General features: G+C 48.7%; 8 protein-coding genes across 8 annotated transcripts; 4 read left to right on the top strand and 4 right to left on the bottom strand.

Moving 5' to 3' along the window:
* Positions 1-82: 82 nt before the first annotated feature.
* On the top strand, positions 83-6702 carry DFJ58DRAFT_815248 (uncharacterized protein). The gene is made up of 11 exons (XM_041391689.1): positions 83-459; positions 509-976; positions 1026-2406; positions 2432-3618; positions 3679-4777; positions 4827-5188; positions 5242-5469; positions 5519-5597; positions 5648-5881; positions 5932-6126; positions 6197-6702. The coding sequence occupies exons 1-11, from the start codon at positions 325-327 to the stop codon at positions 6469-6471; spliced, it is 5643 nt and encodes a 1880-aa protein (XP_041237749.1). The 5' UTR covers positions 83-324; the 3' UTR covers positions 6472-6702.
* Positions 6703-6939: 237 nt separating this feature from the next.
* Positions 6940-9047, bottom strand: DFJ58DRAFT_815245 (uncharacterized protein). Its single transcript, XM_041391688.1, has 6 exons — positions 8684-9047; positions 8569-8635; positions 8073-8544; positions 7934-8022; positions 7640-7877; positions 6940-7581 (listed from the first exon to the last, which is right to left on the bottom strand). Exons 1-6 carry the CDS (start codon positions 8851-8853, stop codon positions 7211-7213), a joined length of 1407 nt encoding a protein of 468 aa, XP_041237748.1. The 5' UTR covers positions 8854-9047; the 3' UTR covers positions 6940-7210.
* A 166-nt stretch (positions 9048-9213) lies between these two features.
* Positions 9214-10652, top strand: DFJ58DRAFT_846342 (uncharacterized protein; the record flags this gene model as incomplete). Its single annotated transcript, XM_041393295.1, has 7 exons — positions 9214-9287; positions 9579-9627; positions 9879-9897; positions 10022-10040; positions 10089-10176; positions 10347-10472; positions 10608-10652. 7 exons carry the CDS (start codon positions 9214-9216, stop codon positions 10650-10652), a joined length of 420 nt encoding a protein of 139 aa, XP_041237747.1.
* A 339-nt stretch (positions 10653-10991) lies between these two features.
* Positions 10992-13682, bottom strand: DFJ58DRAFT_815232 (ATP synthase alpha/beta family, nucleotide-binding domain-containing protein). Its single transcript, XM_041391687.1, has 12 exons — positions 13492-13682; positions 13322-13441; positions 13226-13269; positions 13072-13173; positions 12884-13024; positions 12677-12828; positions 12498-12630; positions 12424-12444; positions 12021-12376; positions 11454-11973; positions 11090-11397; positions 10992-11030 (listed from the first exon to the last, which is right to left on the bottom strand). The coding sequence occupies exons 1-11, from the start codon at positions 13664-13666 to the stop codon at positions 11308-11310; spliced, it is 1854 nt and encodes a 617-aa protein (XP_041237746.1). The 5' UTR covers positions 13667-13682; the 3' UTR covers positions 10992-11030; positions 11090-11307.
* A 175-nt stretch (positions 13683-13857) lies between these two features.
* Positions 13858-18122, top strand: DFJ58DRAFT_718819 (P-loop containing nucleoside triphosphate hydrolase protein; the record flags this gene model as incomplete). The annotated part of the gene is made up of 16 exons (XM_041384533.1): positions 13858-13875; positions 13991-14024; positions 14069-14106; positions 14162-14243; positions 14291-14585; positions 14635-14803; positions 14853-15343; positions 15397-15487; positions 15541-15644; positions 16217-16221; positions 16645-17059; positions 17112-17414; positions 17469-17586; positions 17654-17910; positions 17963-18006; positions 18061-18122. The coding sequence occupies 16 exons, from the start codon at positions 13858-13860 to the stop codon at positions 18120-18122; spliced, it is 2526 nt and encodes an 841-aa protein (XP_041237745.1).
* Positions 18123-18386: 264 nt separating this feature from the next.
* Positions 18387-19173, bottom strand: DFJ58DRAFT_668730 (uncharacterized protein; the record flags this gene model as incomplete). Its single annotated transcript, XM_041382729.1, has 5 exons — positions 18387-18618; positions 18677-18801; positions 18856-18925; positions 18989-19030; positions 19094-19173. 5 exons carry the CDS (start codon positions 19171-19173, stop codon positions 18387-18389), a joined length of 549 nt encoding a protein of 182 aa, XP_041237744.1.
* A 942-nt stretch (positions 19174-20115) lies between these two features.
* On the bottom strand, positions 20116-21992 carry DFJ58DRAFT_718817 (major facilitator superfamily domain-containing protein; the record flags this gene model as incomplete). The annotated part of the gene is made up of 10 exons (XM_041384532.1): positions 20116-20257; positions 20492-20706; positions 20756-20836; positions 20929-21255; positions 21301-21385; positions 21437-21514; positions 21564-21612; positions 21663-21691; positions 21747-21773; positions 21826-21992. The coding sequence occupies 10 exons, from the start codon at positions 21990-21992 to the stop codon at positions 20116-20118; spliced, it is 1200 nt and encodes a 399-aa protein (XP_041237743.1).
* Positions 21993-24371: 2379 nt separating this feature from the next.
* Positions 24372-25003, top strand: DFJ58DRAFT_846337 (uncharacterized protein; the record flags this gene model as incomplete). Its single annotated transcript, XM_041393294.1, has 3 exons — positions 24372-24455; positions 24526-24588; positions 24743-25003. The coding sequence occupies 3 exons, from the start codon at positions 24372-24374 to the stop codon at positions 25001-25003; spliced, it is 408 nt and encodes a 135-aa protein (XP_041237742.1).
* Positions 25004-25233: the final 230 nt, after the last annotated feature.

Raw genomic sequence — 25233 nt, 5'->3', positions numbered from 1 at the left:
ATTTTTTCGGTAAATGTAAGCATTCCCCCAAGAACAATGAGGTGGAAAGCCACTGCAAATGCAAATAAAGCCAAATAACGGGCGCTGAGGACCAGTGGAACAGTGAGAGCCAGCAGACTCTGAGAGTTCTCTGCTCACGTTCTTGCTAGTCGTCGTCAACAACGGCGACCAGCATCGCTATCATACTACCCAGCAACGGTCGATAGGTATCAGGATCTGGTCTACGTGTCTCTTTTCTTTGTTCTTTACCCCCGTGTTCCTTTTTTTTGAGTTCCACAGTGTCGTTTACGTGTTTCTCTCACTCATTCTTGGTCTTCCTCTGGAATGTCGGCCACGTCTGAGCTTTTAGAGGGCCAACGTGAGCACGAACTTCACCTTCCGTTTACTACCCAAGGAGGCGACAAGAAAATTGCGGACGAGGACGATGGCCTAGATGTGCACCAAGTTCATCACACACAGGTAATATCACCTCAAATTCGTGTCAGAATAACACTAAAGGTTTAATCAGCCTAGGCTTCATATCTCAGCGGCGCCGCCTGATGACGAATTGTCACCGATGGACACAAACGCCGAAATCCCATCGCGTTCAGGATCAGTTTCGTCCTCCCTTGACCCGTACTATTTTGGCATTCAGACTCCAGCAGACTCGCCTGCACCACAGTTGCCAGAACCAGGATTTCCTCCCATGACACCTGAGACACGCAGCCCAAATGAACCAGTTACGCCAGGGCGCGATCCGGCCAACATCGATAGGATGGGCCTCGTCGGTGTGGGCGAGCTAGCTACCCCAAGATGGGGTAAAATACAGAGGCATACGCATGACGAAGATACAGATGGCCATGATGAGCAGAGTCACGGAGATGATGTCCTCGAGGAGGATGCCACCGAACTCGTCATTGACGAGGTCGATAAGGATGGTCCCGATAGCCCATGGACCATCGAGGCAGTGGATGGCGAGTCAGACGGCAAGGATGAGGTATGATTTTCTCAGATTAACATTATATAAACTCACAGGTGGTTTATAGCCAGCGGACGTAAAACCTGTTACCCGTACTCTCCGCTCACGTAGATCTATGGCGGATGAAAGTGGAGGCGAGGAAATTCTGTATCCCCGCAAGCCTTTCGGCTCTGAGTTGTTACATCCCACTCATTTACCTAAACACCCCCCTGCATCTCCAGAAGAGCCACCCTCGCCACTTATACCACCACTCCCTACTGAGCAGCCATTCGTCGGTGGTCCAGTGGTTGCATCTCCTCCTCCTAGCGCTTTTACTTCTCAGCGTAAGGCTAAGAAGCGCACGTCGGACGAATTTGAGATGGACCACACAGGTTCTCTCGTCTCCAAGTTGTCGGGTGCTCCAAAAGACCGCACCAGCTCAACAGCCAGAGACAAGGATGAGAAATCTGCGTCGACGCGCAAGCATCGTAGCATTGGGTCCAGTGTTTCTGGAAGTACCTCCCGCGATCGTGCCCGGCGCCGGGAAAGTCTCGCCGTTAGTACATCAAGCAAACCTTCTGGTGCACCGCCTCCGATGGATGCTGCTCCCGTGCGTTTAGAAAGGGAGAAACACACACGTCAGCTTTCCGCTGGATCTTCGTCGTCAAGTCATGAAGCTGCCCTTCACGCACACTCTCGGCGTGTGCATACCACAGATTTTTCCCACCTTCCCCCCTCTCCTTCGACAACCTCTATTCAACATATTCTCCGGCACGCTGGCAGTGCCACCAGTACTACTAATCCGCCTTTGCGCCCATCATCATCCCACAAGGATATAGCACAACCTCAAGGCCAACCGCTAGCTCACTCTTCCCCTAGTGTTGCACACTCGCTTCTCCGCGGGACGCAGGAAGGATGGTCGGGTTTAGATGATGATGCCCACGCTGATGCCCTGCGTAAGCTTGACGGACTGTCGATGAAGACCGCACGCGCACGTGCAAGCGTTGGGAGTTTTGGCAGGCCTTCAAGTATGAGTCGCCCTGGAACACCCGCTGGTGCTACTAGCAGATCTGGGGTGCACTGGGAGGGCGTCAGCTCCGACGGTGGAGGCAAAATTTCTCGCCGGGGCAGTACTAAGGACAGGGAGAGAAAGGAGGAACTTTCTCAGCGTCAGCCTATTGGCCTTGGTATTTCTCTTTCTGGGGACAATTCGCAGGAGCATTCCGAAGTCCGAGGTGGTGGGATTATCAGCAGTGACGAGCATGCATATAGCTCATCTGGCGTTGAAAAAACTCCAAAAAAGCCGGGTTCCATGAGTACACGCTTGAGTTTTACTCCAAAGCGTGGGTCTGCGTCATCCACTACATATACTACCACCCCGACCAGTTCGCGTGATTCCGCATCTATGTCAACGGCCACCAGCGTGACTTCAGTATCTGGCCCCTCCGCCTCTGGTCGTCATTCGACTGGTGCAGGGAAGGGAAGGCGGAACAGCGCGGGGTAGCGATATTTCCAGTGCATACTCAGGTGGTGATGTGGCTGCGTTTAAGGACCGTCAACCTTCCTTCGCTGCCAGTGGTGAAGCTCTGGAAGAAGATCGGGTACCTCCCGTCCCACCGTTACCCAAGGACTTATCTACTTATCGTTCCCCTCCCCAATCCTCACATGGGATTGCATTCCCCCCTTCTAGCGCTGATGAGAGCGACATCGACCGCACTATGTCATTAGAGGTTCCCCCTGGCTCTTCGAAGCCACATTCGCACGCCCAATACTTGCAATCGTCTGCGAATCACGGAAGCTGCTCCGCTCCCGAGTCTGCTCCTTCAATCACCAAGACACCCTCAAAGAAGTGGAGCTTCTCAAATGCACTCAATATCAAGCTCACTCCATCAATGTCGTCGATGAGGGGGAAAGTTTCGCCGTCGAGCAAGTCTTCGGGTTTCCCTCTCAGTCCCCGATCGGTGCAGACGTTCGGGCAACAGTTGCGGAAGTCGGGATCGAGGGAACAAGCACTTTCTCCTCCCATCGCTCCTGGTGCTTCTTGGTCTCCTGGTCATCCAGATGCGATGGCATCTGCTGCATCCCTCGCATCCATGTCTTCTGTCGGATCTACTCGTACTCCGAAGTCCCCCGCTGTCTTATCTGGCAAGGCTCCTAGCCGCGCTGGAACAGCTTCCAGTGCCAGCCATCACACGACGTCCGCACTGTCCGCTGCTCATAATGCCCCGCTTAGCCCCTCGTCGATGCGGCGTCACCAATCTAAACGTCTCACGCCATCATCCATACCATTCTTCCGTCGCTCGTCCTCTCAAAGCATGCAGATACCCCCTTCAAACCCAGTTATCATGTCAGTATCACCGACGCTATCTTCATCAGGCACTGGTGCTTCTGCCCATCACGTTAAGGCAAGCCGCTCTCCAAACAAAGAATCAAGTCGTGCCGTTCCGACTACTCCTGCCTCTTCACAAAAGAAATCATCCGTGCTTAGCCTTGGCCTGCCTTCGTTGTTGAAATCTAGTTCGCGGAGAAGTCTGCATGGGGATAAGAGTGATCCTGGCACTTCCAAGGAGAGCAAGGAAAGCGCGAGGTCCAAGGATTCAGAGAAGGAGAAGTCGAAGCAAGACCAGAAGGATCGTAGTGAAAGCAGGATATCTTTGTTGATGGGGCGTAAGAGAGGCAAGGTGTGTGCCTTCCTGCTGTTCATATTCGGAATGAATCTGACAATACTGTGGGCCTACCAGACCCTATCGTCCACAGATCCCAAAAAGGGTGCTTCTGCTATTGCTTTACCACCCATGCAGATGTCCGCATTACCTGCTACCACTGCTCAGCGTGTTGCGAATTTAAAGAACAGTTCCTCGGCGTCTACCCCTGCATCTACCATTACTCGGACACCATCCACATCACGTGTGACCTCACAGACTGTAAGCTCAATGCAAAAGCATTCAGATGCTTCACTGCGGAGTCGAAACCAACCGCTACCCACAATCGCCGGGTCGCCATCAGTTGGAACCACTGGGTATAGCGTGACAAAGGAGTCAAAGGATTACCCGCCGTCAGTGCTACTGAACTCGATAGGTGGCATGTCAAAGGAAACGCCGACCAAGATTCCTCGCATTTCGAGCCGCACCTCAGCTGCAGGATCTCCAGGACTTGGAGGTGCAACTGTATCCAGTCGTCGCATCAGCCTTAATGTCACCGCGCCTTCGACGGACCCTTCACCCACGCCTGCCGATCCCACGATGAACGAGTTTGGTGTTCTGGAGAATGGTGACGCACAAGTTGCGAAAGCATCGGGCGAAACGACAACGACAAGGCGACTCTCTGTCCGAGCTTCTCCTTCAATCAATTCCCGAGTTCCAAGGCAGGTCTCTGGGCCTCCATCCTCTGGCGGCATCCCTCGAAAGTCCAATCGTGATTCGGTCTCCTTCAGCACTCTACGTAAAGCGTCCACGGGCTCTGTGGCCTCTACTACCTCGGTGGCTCCTCCCAGCGAAACAACGCATTCGCATAGGTTTTCTGCTTTGTCTCCATCAAAAGGTTTGAAATTGCTTAGCCCCAAGATTTCTCTCTCCACACGTTCTTCAAACAACAATTCAACGTCTAACGTACACCGGGCTCAAGCAGGGACTCCTGCCTCAAGTCGTCAGTCTCTATCGACTCCTTCTCCAGTCCCTAGCACCATTGATGAAGAGGAACTCCTTGGCGATGAAGAAATGATGCAATACATCAGGCGGCAACAGACTAAGAAGATGGCACACGGGGCATCGCAAGCTGAATTGGACGATCTGCTCAAGTTTCCAGAACCAATACCACCAAGCCCTGGATCGACGCCTCAGGGTCAGTTGTTTCCTACCCCGAGAAGTTCAATCATTGATTTTGGACGCAGAGGTGTTAAATTCTTCCCAGGCTCAGTTCCTGTCCGATTATGAGAAGGAAGAGATTCTCAACTATCCCCAGGTTTACTGCATAGGTTCTGGGAGTCCGAAGAAGAAGGCCCATCCAGAGATTGTTGTCAACAATTTCGGCTACGATGATGAACGTGGCGATTACCAAGTAGTCAACGGCGACCATCTCGCTTTCCGTTACGAAATCATGGATACCTTAGGCAAGGGCTCGTTCGGTCAAGTGCTGAACTGTAGAGATCACCAGACAGGCGAATCTGTTGCGATTAAGATCATCCGCAATAAAAAGCGTTTCCATCACCAAGCACTGGTGGAGATAAAGATCCTAGACAATCTTCGTAAATGGGTATGCATCCATATTTACATTGTTCTCAAAAGATGTATTGACGCGTCTTTCAGGACCACGAAGAGAAGCACCATGTCATTAAGATGACCGAGCACTTCTACTTCCGCAACCACCTCTGCATTGCCATGGAACTACTCAGCATCAATTTGTACGAATTGATCAAAGCAAACGGTTTTGTTGGATTCACAACCGCTTTGATACGACGCTTCACGAGCCAGATGATATTGTCTCTGTGCTTGATGCGGCATCATCGCATAGTGCATTGCGATCTCAAGCCAGAGGTCCGTCGTTCTCGCATTGCATGCCCATTTGTCTTATGACTTTGTTTAGAACGTCTTATTGCGACACCCTGCGAAGAGTGCTATCAAGGTCATAGACTTCGGCAGTAGTTGCTTAGAGCACGAGAAGAGTGAGTTCATTTTCACTATGGTCGTTAAGATCTTACTGAGCCATGCGTAGTCTATACTTATATCCAGAGTCGTTTCTATCGGTCGCCTGAAGTTATCCTGGGCATGAACTATCACATGGCTATTGACATGTGGAGTTTGGGTTGTATCCTCGCCGAGCTCTATACGGGATTCCCCATCTTCCCTGGTGAAAACGAGCAGGAGCAATTGTCTTGTATCATGGAGGTCTTGGGGCCCCCAGATAAGGACTTCATCAATCGTAGCTCCCGAAAGCGACTCTTCTTCGGTAAGATGACACATAGACGACCTCCGATCACTTTCCTGACCCTCTCTAAGATAACAATGGCGCACCCCGACCCGTGGTGAATTCTAAAGGTCGTCGTAGACGACCAGGCACAAAAACACTTGCCCAAGTTCTGCGGTGTCAAGACGATGACTTTGTTGACTTCATTGCGCGGTGCCTTGTATGGGATCCTGAGCGAAGGATGAAACCTCAAGCAGCGTTGCAACATAACTTCCTCCGTGCAGGACGTCGAAGCAAGATCACTAACCCTTCGCCAGCCACTGCGAAGGCTTTACTTCCTTCGTCCCAGAACCAAAGTCGCTGAGACACCCAAGAAGTCGCAGATTAGTGCTCCCACTCCGTTGACCGCCAGGACTTCACGAACGACCACGAACGGAGTACCCTCTACTCCAAATACGACTACTGTAGGATCATCATCTCGGACGTACCGATCCGGCCAGTCACATGGCCTTTCCTCCCAATATTCCAACCGGACACTCAGTGGGTTCGCAGTGAGTCGTCAATCCTCATCGGAAATGCCGTTCGAACAAGAGCTTATGGGCTGGCTGCAGACAACAGCCTCTTTGAAATGAACGACGATGTACACTTGACGCAAACACCTTTTTTTCGCTGTGCTTTCTAATACTTACTCCTTGGGGAATTTTGCTAGTTGCTAGAGTCTTACCTACAACAACAAGCTGGCCTTCCTTCTTCATACCCGGTCTGCTGTATTTTACCCCTACTTGTCATTTGCATGTTATCCCATAGGTTTTCTGCATATCATCATAATGCTCGCATCACTCAATATAGTTTTCTGCTTGTCCTGTGGTTTGCACGTCAACCTCTTACTGACGGCGTGTCATTACGGATGCAGATTGCTTTCACAGGGAGTTCACAACTGATGAAAATAGGCGAGTCCAGCTTGATCAGTCTTTTACACATACAAGCGATCCCAGCACGCAGTAGGTGTCAGCTACTACTGCATGCTTGCATACTTACTGTAGCTATGTTCGCGCTACCAAAGTTGGTTGATTCCAGTTGGCGTTCGATGCCGGATAGAACTCGAGCATGACAACTTGCCTAATTAACATTGACACCGCTCATGCACAAATGCATATGTGAAAGAGAGATGCTAAAATAGACCATGTACAGCGTAGCAATATGGCCTAACTGTAGATAGATATCACTCGCATATACATGCTGCGTACAAAACTGTAGAACTCGACTATGATAAGTATGTACTTCGAGTTCAACTCAGAAAACAGTCGCGGTACAAAATCACACCTGTAAATTGGCTCGGATAACCAGAATCACATCGCATGTCCCAGGGGCTTAATCTTGCATGGCCCATTGTGGCAGCCAATCCTCCCAATCCTCCCAGTCGACGTCAACCGATTCATGCCCATAGTGTTTATCATCTTCTTTGTGGTGGCCACGAGGATCGAGCAGGTTCGTAATGACATGCAAAGCGCCATTCCGGGCGGGAATATCATACGGTCCAACATCGCGACCGTTGACCACGAACCTGGTGAAGTAGCGGGCAGGACCAGGGAGAGGAATCTTGGCTTTGTAGCGCGCAACCTGAACATTTAAGGAATAATTCTCCAGCAGGGTGGGAACGGTGAGATTGTAAGCGTATAAAGGGATGCCGGTTTTCTGGTCATCAACGAAGGCAGTATAAGATGCAGTATCGTGCACGTAGTCTATCGACAAATGCAGTTAGATCTACCTACGATAAGATGACTTTCTGAGTTTACTCGCCTGTGTGCAGCGCGACTTGAGGCACGATATGATACTCCAGAAGTTTCTTGAGTGCTTTAGCGCCAAAGGGCGAAAACAAGAAATGTCTTAATTTGTGGGGAAGACGCTGGAATGCTCCTGATGTAGGGGCAAAGAAAGTGGTGATTCCTGCGCCGACAAATGATCCATGATCACCTTTGCCGGGGCTCCACCAACGATCAACTGCGCCAGTTAAGTCCACGCGCTGAATAGCAGACGTCTACAAAATGTAAAATATAAGAGGAACGAGGAAAAAAAGGAAGATTACAAACTTACCACGTATGAGAAGACTTCGGGAACAGCAAACATCTCACCGAACAAGGAAGGGGGAGGCAGGAGTGGAATGTTGATGGTGTGGATTACACCTGGTCTGTCGTAAGCATATACCCGTGATTCAGTATCAAATCCAGCTCACCGTTGCTAGCCTCAGTATCGCGCTTTATGACATCTACCACAGTATTAATCCTGAGACGAGGGGGGACAATCGTGCTCTGAACGCTCAAGCGCAATGGCTGATAGTCCATGCTCCCATCCTTCAATGTCAGGTTCGTTGCATAGGTAGAATTTTGAACGAGCGCAGCAGAATCCAACTTCTCGGGCAAGATGTGATACGCGAGGATACCGCGAATGATACGGCCAAGTGCCTCCTTGCGGTGGTCCTTGTCACGAGACTCGGGAATGTCATCAAGTTCTTCAACCTGAAGGACAAGGTGGCCAAGATCATGTGCGATATCACGCTCATCCCCACGTTTAGGTGCGACAGATGTGCAATCAAGCTCATCGTCATCGTCATCCCCATGCGAGGGCTGACGATGTGGGATGCCTGTATTGGGGACTGCAAAAAAAAGTGATGCTGAAAAGGAATAATGTCGAGTAGGCGAGAAGCACTGGTATAGGGGTACTTACCTAACCGCAGGGTCGTCCAAAAGGTCGATGACCCTGTCGCTCAAGTCGATGGCTTTGACTAAACGCGAGTACCTGCTATGCTGTTAGAATGCGTTACACCTGATTACTATTACGAGTGACCTTTCGTCGTCTTTCAAAACTTGATAAATTGTCCTGTCCTCTGGAAAAGGCGCAAACATGCCCCAGCAGCGAACTAGCCCCTGAACGGGAAATTGCGCAAGCCAGGGAAGTGTAGGAAGAGCAAACGCGCCCCCTACACAGAGTAGCGGGACAAAATTATGAATTCTCATAGTAGTGCACCTATTTCTGACGTATCGGTGGGACCAATGATGGTGGAGGGTAAAGATGGAAATAAGAGGGGCTAAGGGTGTTTTATAACCCCTAATGCTCTCCGCAGCAGCGCTGGCACCGACTGCGCATGACGGTAGAGTGGCTGTAAGCCCACTGGCTTTCCCATAATCACTAGTGTCTGCGGTAATCAAGCGTGAACTTTGATTCCCAGTGAGAACCGGACCTCACCATATCGACGGAAAACGACGGATATATTTACAAATATGCTCAAAGCTACGCAAATCGTGAATTTCACATATATTTAAAAAGATGACGTGCGTTATGTTTGATCAACACAACGCAAACACACCATTTTGTCGATGTCTTGCACATTTGCAGACATATCAATCAATCAAGATGATGTGAATTACTCGTTCGCGCTGCTTTTGACTTGGTAAGCGTATACGAAATGATCGATTTGCACGAACTTAAGCAAGACTCCGACATTCTCACTAAGTCCACCATCTTTCTCCCTCAAACCATGACGATGTCTAGTCCAGGAGCCTCTCCCATTTCCTTACTTTCGGAAGCACCCTGGGGCCTGGCACATTCTCGTTTACAGTAGTCGTTGGACCAGACAGGCCTCAAATTGATGATGTTTTTGGATGAACAGTGGTAAATGCTCCCTGTGTGTATCTTCTCCGACTTTGATATTTTCGATAACCTAATTCGAGATGTTTTCTAGGACACTATCTATGCGGCCTGTTTCTCTGCACTGCCTGGCTCGCAAATCAGTAAGTGACTCGGATACGCCTAACTCGTTTCGAATGTACGCTGAAACATCTATTATAGCGCATATATGCGCCTGAATCTCTTATCTAAGTGCAAGACAGTGCTGACTTAGTACACGCAGCACAACGCTTTCTGAACGAACATGCATAACTGAGTATGAACCGAAGCCCCCAGTATTCACTGTCCCTGGTCTACCATGCCACCTTCAACACTGGGTCCTCGTTGTTCGTGCCTGTGCATCACCTAGATCTAGTATTTCGAACAAATAGGAGGTACGTCAATCTAGAAGACTAGAACTTCCAGCAACATCTGACTTTAGGCTTATATGAACTTGCGACACGATCAATATCATCAGCAAATTCTCATCCGACGCCTAATATATTGGTTGACATCTAGCGCAGTTGCAGCGGAGCAGGTGGGTAGCAGGCAGTTATTATTTCACGGCATTGATTTATGTTTGCAGGCATATGAATCCGAATGGAATAGCAACGCAGTCGACATCCAGCGCAGGTGCAGAGGTTGACATCAGGCAGGCAACAGGCGAGGACCAGGTGGGCAGCATATGCCAGGGGCAGTATCAACCAGCTATCATTTTTGCGCTGTCATTTGCTTGTTCTTGCAATGTATATCAGCGTCGTTTTCGTGCGATTTCCGTAGTTTTATTGCCTGGTACAACTACAGTTGAGAATCTACGATCATCGACGGAAATATGATATGCTAGAATCAGCGCGAAATCGTGAGATCTCCGTCGAACAGCATCGCTAGAAAATCTCATATGTGTCCCATTCTCTACGGAAATCTTGTGTTCCTGGTTCACCAATATTTTGGCCGTTTTCCGTCGATACAGGTGAGGTCCGGTTCTCACTGGGTTTGATTACTAGGCCGTGACCGGCGATGACCTTGCTTAATTTGTCATCATCATATCAGCTTTTGTGATCGCTCAACGTTTAATCTTATTCTTACTTAACATGGTTCATCACAGTACGCTGTAGTATACGTTCTGTCAGGAGCACTTGGGACAGGATAAACAAGCGATCGTACACGAAACAAGGTCTGTTCCATATGAAAGGCTTGTCGTAGTACAGTGCCATGATCTTTGCCATTTGTTCGGGATTTGCCGTTATTTGTCCGTGTAAACGAATCGGAGGATTTTCAGTTGGGTATATGATCTTGCAAGCTAGGTGAAGAAATGTAAAAAAGTATGTTAGTCGACTGCCAGCACCAAGGCCATCATATGCGGACGAGGTACTGGGAAGCAAACTTGAATTAAAGCAGAGGAATAGGAAAAGTATCTCGGCAAGGCAATTCCCGTTCGTTCGGGATCTCCCGTTATTTGTCCGTGTAGACGAATCGCAGAATTATGAGTTCGGTATATGACCTTGCAAGCACTTAAGGTGATCACTGCCTTCTGGCCCAACGGTTCATCAGCGGAACGGTTAAGGGGCGACAGTCTTGACTACTTACCGTGGCACAAACATGGTCATGGGCGTCGTCTGTATAATCAGCGTTGGTGCACAGGATGATCGATGACCCTGAAAATGAGACCTGATACAGGGGGACAGTGCTCCCGCAGAAGTTTCTACGTAGAAGTCAGCGTATACGCGCTAGTGCAGGGTGACAACTGGTATTATGCTATGGGCTACAAAGTGTTACGACAACGTCCGACCGTGAGTATGTTCGATCTACTCTACCATCTGGCGGAATTTGTCCTGGATTTCTGTGTGCAGCGCGTCCAGCTTCTGCATGATAGGTTCCTGTCCTTGCGAGGGAGACTGACAGACAAACTCGATGGAGTGAAAACAATCATAAGAGAATGTCAGACACGTACCTCGAATTTCATTTGCGAGAGTTTAAACATGAGATCACTCGCGGCATCCTTGATTCTCGCGAACGTCAGATCGCCTTGCGCCACCGCTCTCAGCGCTGAATCGTGGAACGCCACAAAATTCTTCAACATTCCTGCAGTCTTGTAGAATGGACAGAAGCGGTCATACTCGCTCATGCCGTTCTGTTGCAGGAAGTCGTCCTTGAGCATCCGCGCAACCTCCAGCGTAATTTTATCCGATTCTCCCAGCGCGCTTTTCCCGACAAGTTGCACGATCTCAGCGAGATCCTCCTCCTTCTGCAGGATCTCCTTCGTTTTCATGCGTAAAGACACGAAGCCTTGTGAGTTGGACTCATAGTAAGGCTCAAGCACTTTCGTGTACTTGGAGTACGACAAGTTCCAGTTAACAGACGGGAAATGCTTGCGCTGTGCGAGCTTCTTGTCGAGGCCCCAAAAGACCTGCACGATACCAAGTGTGGCGGATGTGACGGGGTCCGAGAAGTCACCACCAGGTGGAGACACACTAAAATGTGGTTAGGTAATGTCCATACAGAAGTAATTCCTACCTACGCCCCAACAATCGACACTGTTCCTTGCCTCACTGGGCTACCCAGACACTTCACTTTCCCGGCGCGCTCGTAGAAGCTCGCCAGCTTGGTCCCCAGGTAGGCAGGATATCCTGAATCAGCCGGCATCTCTGCCAGACGACCCGAAATCTCACGTAACGCCTCAGCCCAACGCGACGTTGAGTCTGCCATCATTGCGACGTTCGAACCCTGGTCCCGGAAATATTCTGAGAGTGTGATGCCGGTGTAAATTGAGGCCTCCCGAGCTGCGACTGGCATATTGGAAGTGTTAGCAACGAGTGTGGTACGCTTCATAATGGGTTCTTGGCGAGAGCCAATCTCCATTGTCAGTTCGGGGAACTATGGGACGTCAGCGTGTGCTTATGTTGGATACGTAGTGATATCACCTCCATCAACACTTCAGCCATCTAAAAATGGTATATGAGGAATGAAACGATTCGAGACATCTTGGATAACGCACCTCATTTCCTCGCTCACCACATCCGACGTAGATGATGATATCGCTATTCGAGTACTTGGAGAGCGCTTGCGATATGACGGTCTTTCCACAACCGAAAGCACCGGGGATGGCAGTAGTGCCACCTTGCACGCATCTATGCGCTTGTCAGCGATGAACTATCGATAGTGAAACATACAGACGGAAAAAGTGCGTCCAAGATACGTTGACCAGTCAACAAGGGGAAATCGGCGGTTTGTTTCTCGGCAACGGGTCGAGGTGCACGGACCGGCCACAGCTGCATCATGGTGTGCTTTGTTGTCCGACCCTCGAACTCGGTCTCTAATACGATGTCCTAACGAAGACAATCAGGTACAGAATGTATGGATAAAGTTGTGCTGCGGACGCACATCGACTGCATAGCTGCCCTTTTCCGCGATGCGGGTGATGGTACCGAGAGCACGGGGAGGAAGCATGATCTTGTGGTTGTCGACGAGCGAGTTCTCGTAGACACCACCGAAGATATCACCTCCTGAGATGTGGTCACCGACCTTATGCATATCAGTACATTACCAATGTCCGATCAGTGTCAAATCACCTTGTATGCGGCAGGGGTGAAGTCCCAGGATATCGAGCGATCCAGTGCCTCTGTGTTGATTCCGCGAGGGATGTAGATGGATTTGGACAATTCTTGGATGGACTGTATCCCATTAAATAAGAAGATTATCTACGCGGCTGAAATGAACGCTTACTCGGAGTGGTCTCTGAATACCGTCGACAATATTGCCCATCAGACCTGTGGAGAGCTGAGAAACCACAATGTATGGCATATCATTTGAGTAACATACCTGGACCCAACTCAACACTAAGGGGTTTGCCTGTCCTTAGGACAGGGTCGCCGACGGTCACACCAGATGTCTCTTCATACACCTGAATCGTTACTTTATCTGCCTCTATTCGAATGACCTCTACGACTAATGAGTCTCACTTCGTTCTAGTACCTGGTAAGGCTGCTCACCTCCGACGAGCTCGTCATGGCCGACGCGAACAAGCTCGTACATAGCAGCTCCAGTCATGTTCTCTGCGATGACGACAGGCCCTGAAACGCCGTACACGTGACCAAAGCGAGATTCGTGGTCTTCATCTTGGATTTTTGGGAGGTCGCGCTTTGCGTTCTGGAGAGCACCGGCCATCGTACACAACTATAAGCTACTCTGTCTGATAGTCGAGCCTCACTAGGCAGCATGCCCAAAGCGGAGTGTGAATATCCTCGGTGGCTGCCGAGGCGCGTTACCCAGTGCAGTGACGCGTCCCATAGCATAAGCAGTCTGTCCTTGCTCACCGTTCTCCGTCGTCCGGAACACTTCTTTCACCATCCGACACGATGCCTCCAAAAGCGCAAGTCCATTAAGCACGCTCTTTCTATTGTATGCTAACGATATTTATGCAGTGATTGGGAGAAATGTATGTACGGCTTGACGAGTCCCTTATGTCGTCACTGAATTCCTGCAGACGAGAAGAAGGTCGACGACAAGGAGGAGAAGATTCAAGGTATGTAAATTGTATTGAATATGTTCTGTTCTAACACCTTTTAGCTCTTACAACTAGCGATATCCAGATCCTCAAAACCTATGTAGGTACAATGTCTGTATACTTCGTCCACCTACCTACCAACGTATTCCCTGCAGGGTCAAGGCGCATACGCCGCAAAGCTGAAGAAGACCGAACATGACATCAAGGAAGTGCAGAAGCGGATAGATGAAAAGCTTGGTGCGCACAACCCTGTCCGCGACGTTCATAGACTTATTTCAATGCAGGCGTGAAGGAGTCCGACACAGGCCTTGCTCCGCCAAATCTATGGGATCTTCCAGTTGACCGACAACGCATGGGGGCTCATCCATTGCAGGTTGCACGGTGTACCAAAATCATTCCTGTTGATCCCAAGAAAGCCGAAGCTGCACGCGCCGTCAACCCTGTCGGTGCCGCTCAAGGCCAGAAGGGGGCTGACGAGCAAGACAAATATGTCATCAACATCAAACAGATAGCTAAATTTGTTGTTGGTCTCGGTGATCGAGTCGCACCGACAGATATCGAAGAGGGTATGCGCGTAGGGTGTGTAGAATTACTTGTACAAATCGCTGGTGCACTAACATTTCAACAGTGTGGACCGGAATAAATACCAAATCCAGATCCCACTGCCACCCAAGATCGATGCTTCGGTGACGATGATGCAGGTTGAGGAGAAGCCCGACGTAACGTACTCGGACGTTGGTGGATGCAAAGAGCAAATCGAGAAGCTGCGAGAAGTTGTCGAGACGCCGCTACTATCAGTTAGTTGTTCTTATGCTCGGTTATGCTGAATCGCTGACACTGTCCAAGCCCGAACGCTTCGTCAAGCTCGGTATTGATCCCCCAAAGGGGGTCCTTCTCTTTGGGCCACCGGGAACCGGCAAAACTCTCTGTGCACGCGCAGTCGCCAATCGTACAGATGCCACCTTCATTCGCGTCATTGGCTCCGAGCTTGTGCAAAAGTATGTTGGCGAGGGTGCGCGAATGGTGCGCGAGTTGTTTGAGATGGCACGTTCAAAGAAGGCTTGTATTATTTTCTTTGACGAAGTCGACGCTATCGGTGGGGCACGATTTGATGATGGCGCTGGAGGTGACAATGAGGTGCAGCGCACAATGTTGGAGCTGATTAACCAACTGGATGGATTCGACCCCCGAGGGAATATCAAAGTGCTCATGGCCACAAATCGACCAGATACTCTTGACCCAGCATTGTTGCGTCCCGGTCGACTTGATCGACGGGTGGAATTCTCGCTGCCTGATAATGAGGGCAGGGCTCACATTCTCAAGATTCATGCCAGGAGGTGAGAGGCTATAAGTATCCACACGTATCAGCCTTGCTGATGACCCTCTTCAGTATGAGCGTCGAACGCGACATCCGATTTGATCTTATTGCTCGATTATGTCCCAACACGACGGGTGCTGAGCTTCGATCAGTTGCAACTGAGGTGAGAAATGGCTATCTTCGACCCTAGACATATCGTAATTGTATCCTATCCAGGCTGGCATGTTTGCAATTCGTGCCCGTCGGAAGGTCGCTACGGAGCGCGACTTCCTCGATGCTGTAGAAAAGGTCGTGCGGCAAGGGACGAAGTTCTCGTCAACGTAAGCCATTATTCATATATCGCCCGAAGAAATCTCATCATACTTTGCCACTGCAGACCTCTATATCAAGTGTACAATTAGACTATTTGACTTCAGGCTTGCATTATTTTGCATGTATCATTTTCCCAAATCACGCATTTTCATGGACCGCTTGAGCATTCTGTTGTGGCCCAAGGACTCTGGAGCACAGCGCACACCCTTGAGTCTCGAGTACTCCATACTATGGCAATTTCCCAGCAAAGCTACTCAAGTTTTTACTGTGATCTCCATATCGAACGGGCTCCTCGGAGGTACCATGCAACATGATGTTCGTGTGGGCGTGACGGCAAGTGTGATATCTCTCAAGATCCTTTACTAATTTCGAACCTGCCTAATGCCTGTGCGCTTTCCAGGTAGACCCTTCTTGCACAGATCCATGAAGCCTGTATGCATTAGATATTGATGACCAAGATATAATGCTATGCCGGCGGTTGGTTCAGCATCAACTTTGAGGACACTGAAATATATATATATCTGATGACATTTCGTACAGGGGGAATGTGGTGTGTGGACTAAGTACAGCTGGGTGATAGGGTTGGTTGGTTTGTGGATGTTGTGCGTTCGAACTTCGCGTCGCAACTTGATCTTGAATCGCAGGACCACTCTATTTCCTCTTCTCTGTTCCTAGTACATCGACTCCGAATCTTCACCGAGTAATAGTCTTTCCTTCCAGTCTCGGAGTGTGTATATGTTCGATGACACTGTTTCAATTTGTCTGGTACATATATACTACGTGTCAGTCCTTTGGATATTTGCTGAAATATATGCACTGCCATGTGCACCCCGGGCCGGGGTAATGCCGTATTGTTAGCCTAGAACTGCCTAAGTACTTAGTACTTAGCGCTCACCATCAAGCTTACACTCTATACTATCCGGAAGGAACTACTACTCAGGAGAGACGCGGAGAGATTGAACTAGTTCGGCATATCGATGATAAACCTTCCAGTGCGCGCCCTCGCAGCGCGTACCATCCAACGGCGGCGGTACCATGTTCGTCGTGCACCGTCGCCACTGTCTTCCGAATCTGCTCGACTTCTCGACTCGTTCGCAGCACATCCGCCACTTCCTCTAACGCTCTCAGCCCTCGTGTCCTTCGGGAACCCTTTAACACCTGCATCCGTGCTGCGTTCAGTAACGTACGTACTCTCGGAGATACCAAGACGTATGGCCCGGCGCGTCCGCGCCCTCGAGGGATTGCCATTTATTGTCGGTACTAATCCATATGTTTCACGAACTCTCAACGGTCACAGAGACAGTTTTAATGTTCTCGCTACTTTTCCCGAAGTGCGCACACTCGAGGACAATAAACATTTTGTTGATGAACTAGATATACTCGTTCAGAGACATAGAAACGATATACCAACCATGGCCAAGGGGTGCGTTGATCCTTGTGCTCCGATTGATTAACCTGACTTCAACAACTTTTAGATTCCAGGAGTGCTCGCGGTACATGTCTTCAACTCAAATATCCAACTTCCTCGATGGTGCTATCAGATCTCGCATCTCTGTACGCTTGATTGCTGAACAACATATTGCGCTCTCACACGCACTTGCCACGGATCCCGGCGCCGCCGAGGCTGGCGTGCTCGTGCACAATGGTGTCATTGATCCAAAGTGCTCTCCCGCGGAGATGGTCCGTATGTGTGGTGCATTCGTCAGCGAATTATGCGAGGCGACCCTCGGCGCAAGCCCCAACATTACGATCGACGGGTGTCCAGAAGCTACATTCGCGTGAGTTCAACATATCTACAGCGGAATCTATCAGTATAATCCTCCTCCGCCTAGCTATGTCCCTGTGCACCTTGAATATATCCTCACCGAAATGCTCAAGAACGCGTTCCGCGCTACCGTAGAGCACCACCACAAGCTTCACGGCCTTACTTCATCCCATCCCCTACCACCCGTACAAATCACCATTTCACCCCCCCACTCCACCACATCCATTCCTATCAATTCGAATTCGCGACCAGGGTGGTGGCGTCTCAGCGTCCAACATGGCTCGTATATTCTCATACGCTTTCACTACTGCGGGGCATGCGGACGACCAGAAGGGAGACGGTGGGCCGTATGCCGCACAGCATATTGGTGGGAGCGCAGCCATTGGGAGTGGCAGTGTAGGGGAAGGTGGGAACCTTTTCGGTGAGATTACAGAGAAGGGTATCCAGGTGGGCCTTGGAACAATTGCAGGTTTAGGGTACGGGCTCCCTCTGAGTCGGTTATATGCAAAGTGTGTTCGCCTTCGCTTTTCATCCTTGTCTAGCCTCATATTGGCTTTGTAGATATTTCGGTGGTTCATTGGATGTATTTTCGCTTGACGGGTGGGGTGAGTTCGACTAAGTATTCATGCGTCGTTTCGGACTTGCTGATAATCTTGCAGGCAGCGATGTCTTTATTAAACTTAGGTGTCTACTAGACGACGCAGGTAACGCCGAGATATAGATACATCGGACTTGGTAATGTTCAGCTGTATCTCACATCCAACATTTATTACTTTCACACTCGTGTCTCTGAGCAGCTATATTACTTGTGTGTTTGCCCGGTGTCCTGTTGACAATAATTAACGCGTCATGGCTTAAATGTGGGCAATTAGGAGGTCGGTGATCAGCTGGTCTTTAGCATGCCCACCCTCTTCCAAGTTTGAATTGGTAGTATTATCTCAGTAACTGGACTGTTATTTCTTTGCAGATAGTGGTGTGATTGCAGTTAGTTATCTGAAATAACAGTGCCAAACCAGTGCCTCGTCATCACGAATTCACCATCGTCTTGCATTACAGAATCAACCCGGCCAACAAATTTTCGCCCTTGCACTACGAGAGGCAGCCAGTTGTCATCACCATCCCACATCGTTTCATATGGGATCGGTGGCACTATCGCGTCTGCATCAGATGCGACAGATGACGCGATTGAGAACCACTCCGGTCGCATTTCGTCTGACCTGGGTCCAGTCCTTGAATTCAACAAACCCCGCTGTTGCGCAGCCAAAAGGGACCTACTCTGTAGGTGTTCCCGAGTATGTGCGAGCAGAAAATATTTCGATCTGGAAAGCCCATTCAGCGCCTTTCGCCATGAACAACAATGACCCTGCGTGCTCGAGGGGCGCATCAATGCCGGCTTCTTCCTGAATTGCACGTCAATATTTGGCATTCGTGTCATAGAAATGAAGTTGAAAGACTTTAAGTTCGCGCATCGCAGCTTCAGTGAGCGTCTCTCCTGGTTCCACCTTGCCACCAAACCCATTGTACCTGTTATTGCGGGATTCAAAATCACTCTCTGTAATCGTGAAGAATACAAGGAAGCTTGCTTACTTGTTGATACCAAATCCACGTTTCTTTAAACCGAGGAGAATCCTGAGAAGTTGAAGCGTTCCCCTTGGATTGGTGGACTGTGTGATGCATCTAGTCACGGTACACACCTTATCGTCCTGGATGATAAACGCGTTGGTATAGAACCGCTTCTGGTCGAATGGCAACCAGTCTCCCCTCTCCCCCATGAACGTATTCTACGAGGTTTCCTTCGAGCCCAGGAGGAAGTATAGCATGTCATCTTGATTTATGGTTCTCTTGTGAGGTCTCACAGATTGTATATCTGGAGAAATCTGTGCGCTGATTGGCGCTGAATCGCGTCGTCGAATCGACATTAGTCAGGTATTCGGCACCGAGTATCGGTGGAACTACTCGATGTAGAGTTGAATGCGTTAACAGGTGTCGACGACCAACGCGTTGTTTATTTCCGAGGGCTCTTGCCAAACAACCGCTCTGGATCTGTACGTATACAGAACCACAACAATTCAAGTAGGCAGAAAGGGGTAATTTATATTGAAGTAAAATGGAAAAAACCTCAGACACGACACCGTGCTTGGCCCACGCCTCTCAGAGTTTCGTACTCGACGACAATACGACTACACGTACCATAACCGCAACAATACTCTCATCTTGCACGTGCCTTGAACAAGTGGATGGTGACAGCATGACACTACAACACAGCACTGATGCTACGACATCGGGCCATCGGCGGCATCACACAAGAGAAATATGCATTTGGAGAGAACGTCGATCTAGTGTTGACTCCACGTCGACGCGATCCAATTGGCGCCATTTACAGAGTGCAAGTCAAGCATAGCAATCGAGATGCCGCCGTAGAGCTTGTACAAACACCATCAGTCAACTGAGCAACCCAAAAATCACCAGTATCCATGTTACATAAAACCATGGAATAAGTCGGTGAACAACAACAGAGTCAAACATATTAAATCACAGCTTCCCTCAGGAATCAGCTTACAGTATCTATTATCTAAAGTTGAGCATTATGCTTTTCCTTGATTGATCTGCCTCCTGACAAATATAAACCGCATGATCATATACATCATACCACCAGTCACTGAAGCGACCTGTTGTCGAGTTGACGTGAATTCTGGAGAAAACGGTAGCCATGGTCAACTCACCCCGGAGAACACAGCGGGTATCCACCAGGTATAATTCGATGTCAGTAGGGCACCAGAAATGGGTGTTCCTGTTAAAGAATTAGAATTAGAGGCAAAAAATGGCACAGGCGCCCACCGATCAAGCTTCCAAATCCTGCAGTAATTGCATGGGAGTTTTAAACGATGTAGAAGTGTAGCTGATACTACCCACCGCTAATGAAGAAACAGATGCCCATCCGCGCGCTATGATCTAAATTAGATGGTTCGTACATCCGAATTTAAACTATTGCTCACCCAAGCTCAGAGAGATTCGGGCGTTAAAGTAGCCACAAGCGGAGCTACCATCGCAATATCTGCATCATCGATCGATCCATCAAGAAATTTTCACCCAGTGGAAAAAAACCACTTACACAGCCCCGCAAAATAGCCATACATCACACCAAGTACAACGACGCTGGCCAGGCTACTCAATCCAATCATGCCCAAAATGAGCACACCACCCGAAATTGTTGCAACTATGATTAAGTTTGGGACTCCCGTGAAAGCCGCGATGAATCCTGACGTGACTCGTGCCACACAATTGGACACGTTTAAAATCACTAACTAGTGATGCTGTCAGCAGGCAAATCACTTGCATAGTGCTGTACCCCACAGAGTAAAACGAGAAGGTGACACTAAGACCGTGCTTGATAGAGTCGAGTTGAATGAAGAACAACGGGTAGTAGAAGCCAGTCTGAAAAAAAAGCCCCTGCGGACAGTTATTTGAAGTATTTTGAAAGAATGTGTGCTGAAGTCTCACCCTGCTATCGCGAAAATAAATGGTACATCACGAATGCATTTTTTAGCTGCCACAATATAGTTCGCTGGTGTCATCGGCGGATCAAGGCGAGTTCGCATGCATAGGCATGCAATCAAAAGGAGCACGCTGACAAACCCTGCGCTTGCACGGACGCCATTTCCAAAACCAAGACGACCATTCAGGAGGTTATTGAGCATAATCGGATGGATGACAGCACCCAGAGAAGAGCCCGAAGCGACGAACGTCATAGCCAGTGTGCGTCTCCGTCGGAAATAATGCGAAACGACAGCTATGCTCGGAACATACACGAGCCCCGACGCGATACCCAGGCCTACACCTTGAGCCAGGAATATCTACACTAAATCAGAAAATGAGGTCGTAAAGTTAGGAGACGTTACCTGATAGTACTGATCGGGTTTTGACAAAGACAACATGAAGAGAGAAAAACTCTGCAGAAGCGATCCAGCAATTACTAGGTGGTAGCTAGGTAAGTTTGCTGAGTATCCTTAAAACTTCCAACAAAGCTACACCCACAAATATCCTCGGTCATATAGTGAACCTGATATAAGGCCCACAGCGGTGACTAAAAACGTGTTCAGGCTCCCGATCCATCTTTAAAAGACCTTAGCATACGCTCATGAAGACACAAACGGAAACTCACGATATGGCAGACGATGTCTCGTTTGTAAGGTAATGCTGGGTATAGAAGTCTGGAGGGTAATAAGTATAATGTTCCATTCTCACTTTCATACAGCAATACCTTGGTAGACACCAAATGAGGTGGTATAACTTTAACCTTCAGTCAAGAGTCATTCTTCGTTAACAACAGGTAGCACAGACTCACCCAAACCCGCATAATTGTATAAGAAACCTAAGCAGATCAAGTAAGGCCCAGATTTACCACCAGGACTTGAGCTTCTTACGCTCCAAAAGTTGTCATCCAAGCAGCCAGACCACCTTCGGGAAATTCATGCGGGTGTGAGGAAAGGTTGGAGTCCTTGGCGAAATTGGATCCTTCCAATGTCTCTGAGCCCTCCTTGTCCTGTTGTGGGGCTGTGTAAAGCATTTGAGGCTCGGATTCAGACGGCATCCTGGGCTAGGACAACTGACAATAGCGATTGTATATATACGTGGACCCCATGTTCGCTCAGTCACGAGTTGAGAAACCTAGTCTCGGCTTGTCGGGAGAGCATTTATACAGACTGATGGGAAACGGGTTAACATGAAGCACTTCAAACAGACCGTGTACCCGGCACTCGCCTGTGGTCGTAGCCCGAATTACTTTATATCCTTGGAGCAGTACTTGGGAGAATCCCTACATTCATCTGCATAACAGGAGGATCAGATAATCTGTGCAAAAACGTTGATCGAGGCCTGAGCTTATTTTTCATGTTTTATGACAAGCTTGAAACGAAAATAGGCCCATCGGCCTGACCATGTGGCATGCTGCGTACGGGAGCACATGATGTGAGTAATGATGGCGGTTCTGTATACACCCGGAGTGACTGTGGCGGACAGCGCTAGCATTTTTCACAGCCCCAACACGCGTGGTTCGAGCTTGCAACTTGTAGGCTCACCTTGGCCTGGTCTTCGGGGCCCGAGTTCAATTCTGTAGCATCAGAGATGAAAGATGTGAGACAGCGTCCCAACGACCAATTTTGTACTTGATACCTCTCCGACACGACCTGTACATTGTCAGCGACGAAAAGCTCGAGCGTCAACACCGTTCGACCGATCATGACTCATGAGTACCCAACTATGCCTTGCGTTTCGCGGGGAAAATTCAACACGCTCAAGCAGTTGGAACCTTCTTTACGGTGGCACTCGCCAATTTGCACTGATGGGTACTTAGCCCCAGTGAAAATCGACAAGTTAGAGGTGGATATGTATACAGTTGCGGACAAGCAAACACCACCGATTTGGTAGCCATCCAGCGTGAATTTTTGGTGCCAAACCAAGGCCAGATCTGAACTCAGGGAGTGAAAATACGTCTAAAAACAGTGGTCCGAAGTTTTTCCCACGAGGTTTTTGGCCCGCCAAATTTTTGGACAATTTGAAAGATGTTGTGTACCCCTTCGGCACCATTTTGGGGGCCAATATTACCAAGATGACATGTCATTGACAAAAAAATCATTCCAATTTAGCTATGTAGACTTTATTGCATATGATTTCACCCATTTGTGGCTCAGCCAATAGAAGTTCAGGAGCATTTGAAGGACCTTCCAGGGGTAATTACCTCAACACTTACCATTTTTAGCGCTAGAATGGCTTGTTATTTTTGTAATATTTCAATGGAATCATGCACGGGACATCAAAAGGAAGCGATTGCCATATTTTTCGAGATTTTAGCGATTTATTTATGGTACTGCCAAATTTGGCCTAGAAAAATCCTCAATGAGAGTTTTTGGACAATCTGCTCGTGCAAATCCATTGCACTGGTCCTCAATAAACATATTCTGCACTAAAAATGGGTTCCCAGTCATTTGTGGCACCAGGAAAAATCAGTCTTTGGTGTCAATTCAAATTTGCTGATTTTGCTTGTCCGCAACTGTACATCAGGGAAACCCCCTGCTACAAAATTTCTCTAATTTATGATAATTTCTATAAATAGACAACTTATCATCCACATCAGTAAACTGAACATTTATCCCCAGATAGTGGCTATTTTGACAGTTTCCCACAGTCGCTCACAGACTCTCACAGAGTGGACAGCGCTCACAAGAGGCATATAAACACAGTCAGGCAATTCACACAGCTCTCACAGGGCATACAGGACATACAGCTATCAAGTTTTCAAGGTTGCCAGTGCTGCCAGTGTCCGAGTCGAGCAACTCTAAGTTGTAAATACTAGTAAACTTGAATTATTAATGCATAGCAGTAGATACTGTGATAACTTAGTACTAGTACTACGAGTTGTTCCACTGAAACACTGAAACACTTAAATTTCAAAATATTCTTTGCATTCTGGACAACATTAAAACCTGTCTTCAATATCTCAAGCCCCGCTGTGCTTGGATAACACTCAGGGCATGACCGATGAGATATTATGCTTTGATTGGACGATTAGATTCTTTCTTCCTTTCAATGCTCAGCGCTTGCAGTCAGCCTCGAGGCTTGTACTTACTACTAATAATGGCCTATTATTCTATGTAAGACCCTTTTAATTATCTTACTTCGCTTTAATGCGCAAAGGCAAGAGCGATTCATCGAGGAATTGGAAAAGGGCCAGCCTTCTTAGTGGAAAAGTGGGAGGTTGAGGACTCCAGCAAGTGTGAAGCGCTTGAGGTCCGGGTGCGAGGATGTTCTTCACTGCCAAGACTATTTTTGTCACAATCACCTTCACCGCGGCCCGCATGTCAGGTCGAAATTCAAACACTTATCGCTTGCAACAAATATTGCCTCGAGGCATTGATGGCCTATTGTTTTATTATCTTATAATCTCACTTCCCTTCAACTGCTAGTATTCACAATGAAGAAGGCCAATCGTCGAGAGGTTCAACTCAACAAACCCACAAATCCCAGTCTAGCGAAGCAAACAGCTGGTGAAAGTTCGGTATGTGGTTTTCGAGGATCACTTCATTCACTCCACTCCAAACACTGAGATTGACTAATCCTCCATTTAGCACCGACCCCATGGCAGAGTTGGTAGGTTTCCGGATAAGGCCAAGGACGAGCTAAGAACGTTGGTAAGTCCACGAGCATGCCCGATGAGTATCCTGGAATACCACTAAGATTGCAACAAGCGCTCAAGCCGTAGCCCTGCTCCCCTGAATATCAAGGTAGGTTCTCAAACTTGCCCTTCAGTCTTTGTGCTCTCTCTAAATTTTCGTGGCCATGCAGGATCAGGCTATGCTGTCTGGTGTGGAAGTGGAGGCTGATACCCAATTGGCACTTCAGGGTGCACAAGAGGCTGCGAAGCGCATCCATCCACTTTCGGGGCCTGCGAAACGTGTAGTGTCTGTTGGCCAAGGCGCACAAGCGGATCTCCATACTGCACAGGGTTTCCAGGACACCTATCTCAAACCCCTCAAGATATTCGACACTGTTATCGGAGAGATTGCGAATGTATGCAGGTCCTCCTCTCGATCACAACCGAACTAATCTAGTTCTACAGGTACATCCACATGCAAAGATGGCACTGGGCGTGTTGTCTTTTGCAGCCAAAGTATGTTTTCACCTTATCCCTTCCTATCTCCCACCGCTCACCAATAATTTGTACAGGTTATTTTAGCTCAAGTGGATCACGACGCAGCAGTACTCAAACTTCTCCAGAAGATATCTGAGGTTTACAGCTTTATGACGCAAGATGAGAAGCTTAGAAAATTTTTGTT

The sequence above is a fragment of the Suillus subalutaceus genome (assembly GCF_016647625.1).
Source record: "Suillus subalutaceus strain FC151 chromosome Unknown DFJ58scaffold_169, whole genome shotgun sequence".
In the NCBI taxonomy this organism is placed as follows: Eukaryota; Fungi; Basidiomycota; class Agaricomycetes; order Boletales; family Suillaceae; genus Suillus; species Suillus subalutaceus.
This window is presented reverse-complemented; position numbering and strand designations above follow the sequence as displayed.